This window comes from Arvicola amphibius, chromosome 7, assembly GCF_903992535.2.
Source record: "Arvicola amphibius chromosome 7, mArvAmp1.2, whole genome shotgun sequence".
Taxonomy (NCBI): domain Eukaryota; kingdom Metazoa; phylum Chordata; class Mammalia; order Rodentia; family Cricetidae; genus Arvicola; species Arvicola amphibius.
The window spans coordinates 7,583,977-7,599,774 of record NC_052053.1 but is presented as its reverse complement, the minus strand read 5'-3'; the positions used below and the strand labels follow the sequence as shown (position 1 = coordinate 7,599,774).

At 42.8% G+C, this 15,798-nt stretch overlaps 1 protein-coding gene across 5 annotated transcripts in view; it reads right to left on the bottom strand.

Moving 5' to 3' along the window:
* Positions 1–4,408: 4,408 nt before the first annotated feature.
* Znf385b (zinc finger protein 385B) overlaps positions 4,409–15,798 on the bottom strand; it is a 102,162-nt gene continuing 90,772 nt past the window's right edge. For 4 of the 5 annotated variants that reach the window (XM_038336207.1, XM_038336209.1, XM_038336208.1 and 1 more), the window contains 4 exons: positions 9,734–9,979; positions 8,583–8,761; positions 7,701–7,802; positions 4,409–5,861 (listed from right to left, as the gene is read on the bottom strand). In XM_038336207.1, coding sequence (XP_038192135.1) covers positions 5,640–5,861; positions 7,701–7,802; positions 8,583–8,761; positions 9,734–9,979 — 749 coding nt within the window. In that variant the 3' untranslated portion in view covers positions 4,409–5,639. Of the gene's footprint in view, positions 5,862–7,700; positions 7,803–7,825; positions 8,299–8,512; positions 8,762–9,733; positions 9,980–15,798 lie in introns of those variants that run through there. The other variant, XM_038336211.1, reaches the window with a different exon arrangement.

The window sequence follows — 15,798 nt, the reverse complement described above, 5'->3', positions numbered from 1 at the left end:
CATACTCAGTGACAGAAGGGGGAGCCCAAGTCTACAAATACCCAGCATGTCCCCCTTCCTTGTGTTCATAGAGAAAATGTGCTTTCTCTATTCCTGACTTAATGGATCTTCAGCCACATTACAGACAATTCTCAGCTTTCTATTTTTTATTTTTAAACTAGGGGTTATAGTAGGATTTTGCTTGCAGGGGGGGGTGCGCAGAAGCAAATAGATTCTGAGGGTATTCCAGATCCTTCTGGGTTACAGAAGAGCATCTGACTGTGAATCTCTTCAGAGCCTAAATCTAAAGGTTGGTCTCCTCAGTCTAGCCGTTAGAACTGAGACAGGATGATTCTGAGTTTGAGGTCAGCCTAACCCTAACGGTGAGACCATTTCTCAAAAGGCAAAATAAAAATAATACGTAGAATCTTGATATAATGAATCTAAAGCCCCTTTCTTTTGTGAGAAGCTGCCTGGGATATACTGGTTTATTACCTTACTGATAATGTTATTTGAATTATACCTTTGAGGATAGAAGCATAAAAATCACAACTAGTAAGTCTGCTGTTACTCATTACTGCTGTGTTTTTCTTTGAGTCTGAGTCCTCATTAAAGACATAAAACATGAGAAAAGCCCACTGCACAGAGGCACAACAACTTAGGAGTTTAGAACGAGAAAAGCTGATTTCACTCATAATGAAAATTTATAAAGCGTGTTATAATTTATGAAGAATTTTTCCCCTCTTAATTTTAATTGCTCATTAGATCATTTTGTTTGAATAGCACATTTATATGGAGATAAAAAAGTCTTTAGGAAAATGATATAAGATGTTTTGTGATTTAAAATTACAGACCTAATACGTGCATGATGTCACCGGAATTTGAACTTGGGTCTTATAGAGTAAGATTTATGTATTATTGTTATTTAACTCTTTTAACCCATTTTTACCTTTTCACTAGAATGAAAATGAACAGCAGGTGCTTAGCGGCAAGTTTGTCCAATCGTCTGTAGACAAGTGACTCCTTAAACTGAAGAATGTGGCATGGGAACATTCCCCTGGTCCGCAGAAGGGACTCTGTCTGACAAGCAGAGGTCTGATGTATGTGGAACATTTAACTGGATGAGGAATAACATTATATTGTCATTCTGGCCCTAGAAATTTGAACCAAAGAAACGAGGGCAGTTCCCCAGTCACACTCGGTAGCCGAGAACCTGCACCGTCACAATCCTGATGCATTTCCCCATGGAGCCAATTACTTGGAGGAAGGAGACAAAGAGGCGGGTCCCTTGTGAAACCGGCCCTCGCAGTACACAGCTTCTTACCCGCCCAAGTACCCCAAACTACTGCTTCCCAGAGGCGGTAAGAACCCCAAAGCAGGTTCAGAGAGGGGAGAAGATGGCCTCCCAGACGTGCTTGTGTAGGGCACGCTTCTTGACGCTCACCCCATCTGCCTTTCTTGGAGAAATCCTGGCCAGCCCTCCCCTCCCCATGAGTCTTCCTTCAGTGGGTGCCTGGCTCTCACAATATTCCAAACACAGTCTCTCCAGGGATTCTCTTGACTCCTTTGTGAATCTCAGCAAAACAAGCCTCTGTATTTCCTTTGTTCCTTTTCTCAACACTTGAACTAAAGCACTTTTTGGTTTTTCGAGACAGGGTTTCTCTTTAGCTTTGGTTCCTGTTCTGGAGCTAGCTCTTGTAGACCAGACTGGCCTGGAATACACAGAGATCCACCTGCCTCTGCTGGGATTAAAGGCGTGTGCCAGCCTGGCCTAAAACACTTTCTGGAAAAAAATCTACATAGATATATCTAATTCATCCTTGGAAAATGAGAATTCTCTTAGGATAAAAAAAGGGTTGGGGGGGGGAACAAGGCGATATGTTTAATACAAAATACAAGTCAGTATTTTGTGTTTTTCTCTTCCATTAATTGTGTCAAGCTGATTATCAGTCTAGGTAAAAGCATAAGGCACAATGTATGTCTAGCTTGTTGCTCCATGCTGTTTTCTATGCAGTGTATTTACTTAATGCGGGCTCCTCCTTCTGCCAGTTTGCAAATATATTTCACAATGTGCTTTACAAAAACTCATTACTGAGTGTTTAATACCCAAGAGGGCCTTCCTTCTCTCCTGAAGGATCCTAACACTTGAGAAGAGGAGGTGCTTCTGAGAAAGCACAGGGTGGCCACACAAACTGGAATTTCAGATAAACAACAGATAGTCTTTTAGTAGAAGTATGTACCAAATAATACATACTTATTTATGGGACATACATATGCGGTATGCAGTAGCATATGAAATTGCATATTAAAGGCAAATGCCATACCAGATTTACTTGTAGCTTGTTTTAAATTCAAATTTCACTAAGTGTTTAATATTTTATCTGACTCCCTCCCCTTCAGCAGACCAGTTGTAGCTGGGCTGTATCTGAGGACACAGAAACCCTGCTTCCTCATACTTCTACTAAAAGGCTATCTGATGTTTCTGTGTTGCCTTGTTTAGCTCAGGCTATCCCAGAACTGCGTAGCCTACTGTGCCTTTGAGCTGATCTTGCATCTCTGATTCTCTTGCCCGGACCACTCACGTACTCCACAGTGTATATTTTGTTTTGTTTTAAACTTGCCCAGTTGGCAGAGCACAGTCACCATCTTCTTCCTTTAGAAATGACGCATGAGGAGGCATTAGTTCAAATACGTGCATTCCCTTGGGGCTGCCCAGCTCTGACACCTCAGTATCAGAGTAGATGATGGGATGTGGCCTGCTTAATAGTGCTTCATAAATCATAGCTTGAAGCTACTCATGGCCTCTTTTGGAGGCATGAATTCTTATGAATTGCTATTCTTTTGTGCTTCCTCCTTGGGGTGGTTTAAAACTCTCAATCTAATCAATAAGTTTCTGGGTCTATTTAAATACTGACATTTGGAAATTTCCGAGGTTGCAATAAGCTTCAACAAGACAGAAGACAAGGCAAGGTAAATCAAATAAAACTGCCACTGATGTCCAGAAAAGTAACAGTAAAAGTTCTCCAAGTGTCAAATGGAAACCTAATTCTGTCACAGAGTATGGCATCTATCAGTCAAGCCTCCAGGTCAAATTACAGAGGTTTAACCAGTGCCGGATAGAGTTCAAATGGGTTACAATAAAACAAAACAAAATCCGAATTCTGATTGCCAAACTAGACTTCTGCTAGACTGTAAGAGTAGCCTGTTTATAGGCATAGGGTGTTAAGGCCAGCAGTCTTTCAGACAGTTGGCTGAACTCTGGTGGGAGAAGCCATTGACTTCACTTACTGAGCCTCCGTCACAGCGCTGCTGCCATCTACCAGGTTTGGTTTTAAAGACAGTATTTATTTCCCACTCCAACCCAAGTCTCCATTTAAAAGACTAACGGGGTTTGGGCTTAGGGTCTGAAGACAGAAGATCTATAATACTTTTGTTACCATTTTTCCTCAAAAGTCTACAATAGCGTGATAGATTAACGATGGGGGCATATTCTTTGCTCTTCTTTACATTTAAGACCTGAAGTCTAATAGTCCTCCCTTAGATTTGGATGGGTTTAGTGTCTTTCTTGATCAGTCGGCTGTGGTGTACGTGACACGCTAGTACTCTCTGGAGTGATTCATAAAGAGGCCTTTGATTCCTAGCTAGGCCTTTTAAAATCACTATGTAAGGATCCAATTCAACTGGAAAGATTCGGGGAACCACACATACACACTCTGGTAGACTGTTCCAGCAGAGTCCAAACTAGGCATTTCCACAGGGGTGCACTGGCCAACGAAACTATCTGGGCTTTCCAAACTAGCCCAGCCCAGCCCTGCACGCCCAGCCCAGCCCAGCTCAGCTTCTGGCTGAATATGATTATGGTAACTCGGATGATGCCTGAGGGAACAGAGCACAACCCAGGCAGAAGCCCTCTGGAATTACCAGCCTGTGAAATCCTGATGTAATAAAACGGTTGTTATTTTAGGCCACAGAGTTTTAGTTGGTAAAGAAGCAACAGCTCATCAGAACAAACGGCGAGGTTTTAAGCGCTATGGTTTAAACGCGATAGAACAGGGTGTCCTGATTGGAGGGAGGGGTCGGGGAGGGACGTGGAACCGGAACCGCCCATAAATGTAACTGATAGGGATAAAAAATGAGTCGTGGGTTTTAGAGGACCTTCACAAAGTCTGAAGACATCAGAGTCACGGGGTTTGAATAGGCTGCTACCATTTTGGACGACATTACAGCTTTGGCCCAGAGAGTCAGCGAGATCGCGGTGGGAAAGTCTGGCCTCACGCAGACACCACGAGGAGCAATGAATAAACGTGGCGATTAAGTTTGCACGCCTAAGTGTGGAACGCGGAAGAGTCGGTCCTCCTACCTCATCGGGTGATGCGAAGTCACAGGAGTCTCCAGAGAAAATGCCACAGGAAACAGCAGCAGATTTTTTTTGGTACTTTTATTGAAAAGGTACATTTAAAAAAATACACAGACATTTTACCATTTACAGATGGCAGATATAGGCCCTCTACAAGAGTTCACTCTCTGCATTGTTTTATGATACCTCCTGCCCCTGATATCACAAACATTCCAGTCTTCTCAACATCAGTTGGGGTTTTGTTGGGGGTGGGGAAGGGCATGGTCATGTGACCTGTGACATAGTCATCGAACAGAAAGACAGATTGTTCAATTATAAATTATATATCTTCTGTACATTATTGCATCAGGGAGCCACAGAGTTATGTAGCATCATTACAAATGAAAAGAGTTTAAAATGAAGATCATTATGTAGAAATACATGGATTCATTGTCTCCTTGCAGATGCACAGAAGGTGCAAACATGTGCAACTAGGAAGCTCTTTGTGTTTCTGTATACATTTGCTTAGCAACTCAAACCAGTGAGGGTGCTACAAAAATAAGTTAAAACAAAAACAGCAAACAGGTAGTAATTATAGCTATGTTATATGGCTTTCTATTCTGTTTAAATATCTCCAAATAAAACATGAAATAAGGAAAATACATTATCTTTTGTTCTCTTAAAGAGAAAAAAAAATTCCAAAGCTACTTTGCTTCCTAACAATTACACAGCAATAATTAAAAAAAAAAGTTTAACTCGACAAGAGTTACAATCTAGTACTACACGGGATACAACAGTACTCAGGTCTAGAACAGTACACAGTCCCTATGGACGCTAATACACCAGAAGGAAGATCGCCATGATCTGTGGGGAAGGTGGTATCCACAATTAAGCACTTGCAATGGACTTCCGTTCCACGCTAGAACATGCCCGCCTGGATTCCGGAGTTATTTACAGACACCCGAGGAAGAGTTGACTGTTCAAGTCTGCCAGGAAGAGATTCCATTTCGTTTCTAAGCCAGTTCACGTCCATGGGAATACGGAGGTCGGTTCTCTTTTTCTGATCAATATATTTTCAATAAACTTAAATATCTCAGATACACCAATTGGCTGGGGTAGGATGGGGGAGGGGCACGGAAAACGGGGATAGTGCCTGTCAGCCTGGCCTCTGCTTGGCTTTGGAGGTTGGGCTGATCTGCGGCCTGCACTTTGTAAGTGGGTGGGTGGGGTGGTTACAGTCACATACAAGGCTTACATCGCTGAATCCTCTGGGCTTTTCTTCTACGCCTTTCCGTTGGCCTGGCCTGTTGCGGGCTGCAAGTATTTAGTAAGGGGCAAAGAGGATGGAGGCGGGAGTGGCCCGGATGGGCCCATGGCCAGGCCTCAGCAGCGCAGGCGGAATGGCTGCAGCCTGGAAGAGCGAGGTGGATGGCCGAGGCGGCAGGGACAGCGCCGAGGACACAGACACTGCCGCAGCCGCCAGGGGCGAGGACAGGAAAGTCGGGGTCAGAGGCTTCATCAGATCTTTCTGGAATGCCAGCTTTGCCTAAGAAGGGACAAGAACAGGAAACGGGATGAGGGTAATGTTTACAAGTCACAGCACCACGGGTTTTCACTAGTAAAACGCTACAGAGCTAGTGAACCGAACTGTCAACATCTTGACTCTGGGAAGTCACGAAACGATGGCTGTCGCTGGGCTCGGTGGCTCTGGGTGTGACCGGACTTTGTGACATTTCGGTTCTGTTTTGGTCTCTGGAGAGACACCCAGAAGGGGCCTTCCGAGACAACCAGCTCAACTCGAATCTCAGACGACAGTGGTCTAGAGAGAGGTATGCAGGCTGGGGCTGGTCTTGCGCTAGACTCCATCTCCAGGAGTGCAGGGATGATAGAGGAGCCACAGCATCCAACATGTTCAGATTTGGATTTTGAGAAGCACGACTCTTCATATCTCTTAGACTGCACTGGGGTTAGGTAACTGAGATGTAGAACATTAGGGACCCATGAGGAGGTGAGACTATAAAACCAATTTGCCCTTCTCGTATTGTCCCCATCTCCGTGATGAGCATTCCCTGAAAAAATTATAATTAAGTCAAATTCTGTACTTGACAGTGACTGTAAGTGGGCTAGAAACCTCTCTATACTTGAAGGGATCCCAGTGTGGACGCCTCCTGGGAAGAAATCAGTCATAAAGTTCTGTCTTTTGTAACCAGAAGGGGCCGTGCCAACTGTATTTGCTTAACGCAGGTACCACCTGCCTGCAGCACCGGCTCGTAGCTTTGGAGAGGCCAGAAGATGATCTAAGCTCCCCTCCAGCAGGTCCCTCTCAGCCCCATCTCAGACCACGTTAGACCCTGCCCCAGAGACACTGCAAATCCGTCCGTGTATTTATATAGTACCTACTGCTGGAGTCTCTTGGTATTTGGGCAAGAAACTGAAAACGGTACAAATTGAGAGCAGGTGAGATGGCCTGGTTACCACCATGAACAGAAGGAGCAATTCAAACACTTTCCTACGTATATAAGCTCGTAGCAGGGAGAAGGACATATGAAATTAAACCTTTCCCGAACTCCCCGGCATCACTTGCTCTTGTTCTAGGCCTTGAGTTTTGTTTATACCTTACAGAAGGATGTTTTCGACAAGGTTTTAGTAAAAGGAAGACATTAGCTTTTAAAAAATATTTATTTTAATTTTAATTGTATGTGTGCTTGAGCGCAGATGCCTGCCATGTTGAGAAGGTGTCAGGCACCCTGGAACTGTGGTGAGCTGCCTGTCCTGAGTGTTGGGATCTGAAGTTGCCTCCCGTGCAAGAGCAGCAAGTGCTTTAAGCCCCTGACCTGTTTTCTCTCAGGCACCAAGACACTGACTTCTAAAGAAGCTCCCCTTTGCTCTTATAAGGAAGATGACTTTGGAGTTCCCTGTAGCGGGAATTAAGCAGTTCATTCTAACATTACTGGATCTGGGAGGTGGCTCAGCAGGTAGGTGTGCCTGCTGCTTAGTCTGACATGGCTCAGTGGATATATATGCTATGGCCAGGCCTCACGACCAGAATCTGATCCCCAGGACCCGCAAGGGAGAAGGAGAGCACCAACTTCATCAAGTTTTCCTCTGCCCTCCACATAGGCACCAAGGACCAAGCACCTCTCTTCCATGAATTCACAACCATTAGCTTAGCGCTAGAACTTGTGCTAAGTAGGTTGCAAATTCTGGATTAGATCCCCAGGCCAGGTAATTAGATGATTAATACATAAATAAAATAAAAATTAATGAATGGATTAATCATTCCCCAGAGGCTAGTCTAGGAACCTCCAGTTCCGAGGCTGTCCCTATGACCACCATCCAGCCTAGCCAGGCTGTCCCTTAAGTCAGGTGTGCAAGGGGAACTTACGGCTAAGATGCTCGGGCTCCTCTGGAGCTTGTTGTAGGGGCTGTATTTCGGCTTCAGCGGTTTTCCTGCGACACGGTCTTTATGCCTTCGGCTGGAAATGTGCTGAAGGAAAGAGGTAGTGAGCATTAGCTGGCTCTCGGGAAGCTCTATTTCCTAAACAGCAATAGCTGGTTTCTCCATTCCCCCCTCAGGAGAGGACTTTCCTTCCATTCAGTCCCTCTATTGTTCTCTACAGTCTTATCAGAGTCACCCTGGGTTGCCACTGCCGGCCACCACCAAGCCTGTCTTCCTTGACCAGATCTTGAGTGTTTAGGGGACAAGTGTCACATGCCATCGACCCTTGGCTAAGGATGCATTGTTTGCTCTTGGTAACTTTTGTGCTCACTTATCTGTCTCCAGTCACTGGGCTGGAAGCTGAGAGGTAGGTCGTTCAGCTCAGATATTCTCTTCTAAAGCGCGAAACAATCCCACACTGGGCTGGTATCTCAGCGGCTATTGGCTGAAGGAGCGGAAGGAGCTCTCGCAGCACTTTTCTATCTAGCACTTACGCACTGCGGATTGTTGTGGATTAAATTTAACAGCAAACACACAGATAACCGGGCTGGAGAGATGGCTCAGCGGTTAAGAGCACTGACTGTTCTTCCAGAGGACCTGAGTTCAATTCCCAGCAACCACATGGTGGCTCACAACCATCTGTAATGAGATCTGGCACCCTCTTCTGGCCTGCAGGCACACATGCAGTCAGAATATTGTATACATAATAAATGAATAAAATCTTTAAAAAAAATGTTTAAAAAAACACACAGATAACCATTGATAGATGAGGAGTCGTACACAGACATGACCTGACATGTTCAGAGTGTTTAATTTGGGCTGCCTTACCTGTTTGAGTTGGATCTCTGAGTTAACATGAACGTCACAGATTTCACAATGAAATGTCTTGTTCTGGAGTCCCGAACCCTTACTGCCGTTCTGCATCTTTAACCTTGACCCAGGTCTTGGGTAGGACTTAATTGGACCAGCTCCATTACGAGCCTCAACCATGGTCTTGTGTTTAGATCCTAAAAATAAAGACACATGTACTTAGTAGCTCTTTAAGGACAGGAGGCAGGGCTGGAGATATTGTCCAGTTTGTGGAGTTTTTGTTTGGCATGTGTGAAGAACGAGGTCTCAAGCCCAGCAATTAGTTATCCTGGTGTGGTGGTTTATGGCTGTAATCTCAGGACTTGGAAGGAAGGTGGAGGCAGAAGTTCTAGGTTATCATCAGCTACACAGCAAGTCCAAAGCTAGTCTGTGCTACACAAGACCTTACCTAAATAAACAAATAAATAAACATGAATTATAGGAAACCCTTTATTTTATTTTTCTTCCCTCTTTCCTCTTCCATTACCTTTTTCTCCCTCCCCTCTTCTCTCTTTTCCCCCTTCCCCCCAACTTCCTCTCTTCCTTTCTAATTTTCTTTGAGACAGGCTTTTACTATGTACCCCAGACTGGCCTGAACTCATCTTGTAGCCCATGATAGCCTCAAACTTGTGATTCTCCTGCCTCTTTTGTGCTAAAATTACAGGCATGCACCACTACCTCTAGCCCATGTACATGTTTTTTTCTCATTAATTTTAGTGACTTAGTAATATATTCTATCATACTGGGCTACAATAATTTATTCAGAATATTATTACTGATGAATTTTTATGCTGTTTCCTTTTTTTTTTTTGTTTCATCAGTAAATAGCAGTGGCCAGTCTACACAAACCTGTGACTATATTCCTGTCGCTTCATCAGAATGATTTTTGGTAAGTATTAGATGCTTCCTGATGAGATAAAGGACATGCTTCTCTCCACACTACTTCAGCTTTGCACTTTTCAGTCATGTGACCATACTTTGCTAAAATCACTCCTAAGTAAAGCGAGAGACACAGACAGAGGGGGAGGAATAGGGAACACATTGGCATGTAAGCAGCAGATGTTACATTCTGGTGGGAAGAGCTGGGATGGGTTATCAATACTCTTTGGACTCAAAGCCCAGCAGCTAACCTGTGTTGTGTGCCTCCAGCTGTGACAGGGAGTTCACAGCCACTTTGCATAGCGAGCAATAGAGCAGTTTTTTGGCTTTTTCTTCTTCGGATTCAGCAGCAGACCCCGGAGCTCCGTTTGTGCTCTTGGAGGGAGAAGTGATGGCCGCGGGTGGCAGAGGTGCGGTTCCAGATTTGAGGAGAAAGGCGCCTCCCTCAGAGCCTGAGGGCTGAGCGGAACTGGTGGCTTTTGACTTCCCTTTGTCTTCTACGGAAGACAACACAGAGAGGTGTTATTAAAGCCTCCTGTGCCTTACATACCAGACTTTTTAGGTTCTTTTAAAGTTTAGCACAGATTTTTAGCTTGTATAGCTTGATCTGAACAAAACCCCATCCCCTTAGCTTCCATATTATATTGCCCCCAAATCCTGGTGATCTATGAGGACTTTGGTCTCCCACTTTGGGTAGGTGATTTTTCTGGAATCCTTGAGTCATAAATCATGCTCTAGGGAAGGCTTTACTCTAACAAAATCAGCTTCTCTTCAGCATGTTGACAAGATGAGGTGGCAACCTGAGGTAAGTCATTAGCCCATGTTGGTTTCAGCTGACTACCTAAGATTTCATTATGGCCCGGGTATGAAGTTGAAATTTAACTTTTACACCAGGTCAAAACTTTACCTTTATGTGCTTCAGTAGGGAGAAGGGAAGAAACACGGTTAACTGTGGTAATGATTGGTAAGTTTTCCCTGATCTCTGGATGGCAACGCATTCTATCCAAAACATGGTGAAGCTGAGTTTCATTCTTTAGGCTCATGAATGACTACTGACTGCCCAACTGCCCAGCTGAATAAGTTTTAAATAATCACATCATACCCAAGCATGGTCTCAACATGAGCATTAGTCAAATAATTTAAAGACATCTTGCCTACTTTAGTCACATGATTTCAGAAGGCCTCTTATTCTGAAGGGCCCTGAGCAGGCTGTTGAGGGGGGTCGTAGTGACTTTGCTAGAATCTAGGCTTTGTTCAGTGACTCCCTAGGGAAGAAACGCTGGAGCCTACGAGGCAACAACGTACCGGTCCTATGTGTAACCCTAGCAGAGCTTGTTCTCTTAGAAAACGGCTAGAGATATGCCGACTGACTCGCATTCAGGACAATTAGGTGAGGAAGCCTACATGGAAGCGCATTTGCGAACTGTCCTAGGCAACTCAGGATGGTGCACAGCTGGCTGACAGGACCACCAGTTGTCTGTTTTGAGATTTAGTCACAAAATCCTGCACGTGGCAAACCAAAGTTTTCAGAATTTGCTACAATGAGGATTTATAGGTCCCCCCCTCCCCCCCATGCTGGCTCCATGTCAAGAATAACATGGAAAGACGGAAAAAACAAGAGTGCCCTAGAGAGGCCCCCCGACCTGGGGAGCCTAGGTCTGTATCTTCGGGTTCCACATTTTGTATTCCTTTTCAGACAATACATTCAAACTCGAGGATGTAATGAAGTCCAATGAAAAAAGTCTGCGACTTTTGTAAAATGGACTTGCATTTCGGGTGGAAGATGGTTGCTCCTGACTGGTAAGAGGGAGTCAAGATGGAGACTCAGGGCTGAGACTGGAAGGCCATCATATGCAAACATATCCCGGACTGAGTCTTGGAGCACTCAGATAACACGGCAGGCTTCCTGCAGGGCAGCAGGAGCTGCCCTGCTCTTGGGATGGTGCCACGCTGCTGCGCACAGTTACCTCCTGCATTTTGCGTGTTATTTCATACGACTTTGACCTGAGAACCCAACTGGTCCTACTCACTCATTCTTACTCATGTTAGGTTCCTGACATTAATGTTCCCCATGTACTTTTATGTTCAGGTCAAACTTTTTTGCGTACAAAGTATTACTAACATTGTTCTCTTATAATAAGCTTGTGGAATAGGTAAGGCTGAAAATAAATTTTGTTTCTTATCCTCAAGGTGAGAAGAATGAACTTCATCAATGAGCGTCATGTTTCTCACACCTGATCTTCATGCGTTATACTAATCTTTTTGCAAAAATGGGGAAGTGACTTAATATATCATCATTAGTATTACAGATGCATACAAATGCCACCCTATCTATGAACTAGCTGTTGTCTTTTTTACAAGTTTTAAGACACTTTTTAATTTAATTTTTTTGAGAATTTTTTTACATGAGTATAGTATTTATATCATTTCTACCCTACCATTTTTCTTTATACACACACACACACACACACACACACACACACACACACACACAGAGAGAGAGAGAGAGAGAGAGAGAGAGAGAGAGAGAGAGAGAGAAATACAGCCTGCCATTTATTTTTGTTAAGTGAAGCTACTGTACATTGTTTTCAATAATCATCTGCTTCGGGTTACAATGAAAAGATGTATGAAATATATAATTTTTCTTTTTATGCTTATTTCTTTAAGAAAAACTAACAATTCCATTTTTAATTTCCTGTTTAAATTGCTAATTTATTCACTAACAAATGCATGTTGACATCATGTTAATTGCTGACAAGGTGCGAGACACCAAAGAGAATAGTAAGTGAGCCAGGTATAGACTTGCAGAAAGTTACAGAGGAGCCAAGGAAATGAGATAACCGTTCAGGGGTTCTAATTTATGGTAGAAACCTGTGAGAGGCATCGGAGCATACAGCAGAAATAGTTATTTCTGCTTGGGAAGAAAGGAGCATTTTTCTTTTTCATTAAGAAAGTGACGTTTTGGAATTTTGAAGGTCAGATTTAGAGAAGCACAGAACGAGGGTGAAAAGGGATGGAAAATGGCCGGTTAGAAGCCGCAGCATGAGGGCAGGGGTAGGGGTGAAAACATCTCAGGAGCTCAGCCTGGCTGAGTATAAGACATCAGATGCTGCAGGAAATATTCCTATGAAGGTCAAATGAGCCCAGAGCCAGAGACTCAAATACATTGAAATACATACTGAGGACAGAAACCTCCTTATTTACAACAGATTGAAGTGTAGAATATATTGTGTGGTTTAAGATTTAGATAAATAATTGTTTTCCATGAGATTGATTCCATAGAATCAATACTTTGGAACATAAGGAAGAATTTTGACTTTGGAAATATACGCATGATTTCAACGTAGTCAGGGGATTCTGTTGTGTGATTGAAGCCTGCTGGTCAATAAAACAAACTCTAACATCAAGAAAATGACGGCTGCATTTACATATTCAAATCAGTGTGAACTTCAGAACAGCAGGGCTGATTTTATTGTTTCCCCCCTCAGTGGCTTGAGATCACAATCTACTATCTTATTTCTCTTTGCTAAGTGACATTTTTAAAACCTGAGTTTTAAAATGGATTTGAAGGTTTAATTAATGTATTGTTTACTTCTGTTTCCTTTAATAAAGATGCGTGTCATCTGGAACTTCGAGTTAACGCGAATTCCATTTTCAAGTATTCCCTTGCCTATTGTTAATTAGCGGGCTTTCTGACTGTCCTAATCATTTCCTGCCCGTGCACACACTTCTTGTAAGGTTTAATGCTGTGGGACTCGGATGCTACGGGACCTCTCACCCCCTTCCCAGAGCTCCAAACACTGAAAGACTCTTTGCTGGGGGACTTCCTTTATATCCCAGTTGATGAACCACAGAAAGTCAGTCATCAATACTTGTCATCTGTATTTCCACCTCAGAACCTTCACACAAATAAGTTCACCTTGTTCAAAGTTAATACTGTATTTCATATAGGGTACCTTGGAAGGCTCATGTACTAACACGGAAGACAGTGATAAGGAATGAATCCAGGTAGATGTCAAACCTGTACATTTACGTTTCTTAATTTAAAAAAAAAACTTTACTTACTATGTTTGCCTTACATTTTCATTTAGAACTCTGGGAACCCTACCAGATTTTTATTATTCTATTTGCAAAGGTTACTCTTGAATCTGATTTCATTAGTGTGACAATTTTTCATCAGGAGTGCTTATCACGCTCAATTACAGTTTATAGCAATTGATACTTCAGATATCAACGCACCTGAAAAATTCTTCTCAGATGGAGTAACCCTGCCCGGCAAAGCTGGCGGCGCCCCTGACTCTGGAAACTGTTGCTTTCATCTGTAATTTCACTTGTGCAGTTACAGCTATGTTATCTCCCCATTACCATACATTTTCATGTAATGTGTCCATGGAATCTCATGATTACATCTCAGTCTTACAGGCATATGCATTGTGGATGGTAGGGGATGACTTCTCTCCGCACTATGTTCTCCACGTTATGGTGAGAAACTTAGAAATCTGTTCTGTGTCATTAGCCTGACTGACAGGGCAAGTTGGCCAGACATGCGTCCTTCTGGACACACCACAAACGGAACTTGCACAGATTTTACTTATGAAATTGCAGGTGTCTGGCCTTGTACAACCTAAGCCTTCAGAGGATTTATGATGAATGAGAGTGGTATTACCGGTGTCTGTCCCTGCTTCATCTTAGCCCTTCAAGAAACCAATAGCACCTCCCTGACTAACCATGTCCAGATATTATTAATCACACTTAAGAAATGTAAAATAATTCACTTATTTTCTGCCTTTTCCTTACACCTCCCAATGGTTTAATTTTCTCCCTGTGTAACCTGTAGCGGTCCCTTTAAATGATGGTGGGCACCTCCCCACAGCTTCAGCGGTGGTTAGCTACAGAGCGTAGCTGATAAGCTTTGCTAACTTATCTTCAAAGAATGTCTGTGTCCCTGAGAATTTTCCTTGTAGTTTTTTATATTACTACCAAGTTGCTAATGAATGGCTACACACACACACACACACACACACACACACACACACACACTCTTGGGAATTTATTACGGCAGAAGAAATAGATTGAGAAGAAATGAGATGGAGAAGTCGAAGAAGAAAAAACATTGTAAAGTAATTCGAACAAGAATGAATTAGAACAGAGTACTGTAACAGAGAATTGGATTTAGAATGAGACAGAGACTTAGAGTGAGGAAATTATAAACAATTAGGACAGAAGAATTAGGGTAGAGGCAGCAGAATAAAGAGAAATAAAAGGATCACAAGAATAGAAAGAATGTGTGTGAGAGATTTTTCCCTACAGCCATCAGACTTTAGTTCCTACGCTCACTGTGGCTTCTGTTTTCGAACCCTGAGTGAAAACCTTTAAGGCAGGCCCTTGAAGGTTTTCAATATTTTTTTCCTAGCCAGGTTTCAATGATGGACTAACATACATATCTATATATTAACAAATCTACGTTCACTATAAAAATTTAGAAGATAAGGTCAGATGACATTTAAAAAGTTAAAATCAACCATGAGTTCACCAAAATGTTGTAATCAATTTTATTTTATTTATTTTACACAAATTCTAATGAGGTAGAAACCATTGCTTCCTACACTTTTATGTTTAGTCTGAGTTTCTTTTGCAAAATCTCTACAGACCATAATGTGCACGTATTTGAATACATCTCTACATTTATGTAGGCAGATACAGAATGTCCCTCCCCATCACCCCAGAAGGTTTGTTTGAACTCCTAAGCAATTAAGAACTCTTAAAGGTAACCACTATTCTTGCCTCTATCAAATTATACAAGTAACTATTTTAAATCTTCATATAAATGGGATCACACAACATGCATTTCTGAGCTGTTACACGGAGAAGGTCTTTTTCTCACTTTCCAGGTAATGCCCCAGAACATGTGGCTACACTATAGTTTATCTTTCAGATACTGGTGAATATCTGGAAGGTTTCCAGTTTTGCCTACTTTGAGTAATGCCTCTAATTAGTAAATTTTAATACTAATCTGTAGCCAGTAGAAATGCTGAGTAGAATCTCGGGGCCATAAGATACTCATCTCGCTATCATTAGTAGGTTCCAAAAACAGTTTATCTTCTTATCAGGAACATATGAGAACCTCAGACTTCCTGCATTCTCTCTAGGACTAGGTACTGAGGTAGGCTAGGGGAAAGGGGTGGGTGCTTGTTGCAAAAGGCTAATGCCATAGTAGAGCTTTAGGGTAGCAGGGAGCTGGGTAATAGCTGAAAAAGTTGAAAAAATATGAGACCTTGCTAGTGCTGGTTAGGACCACCATGGCTTCCAAGATAGC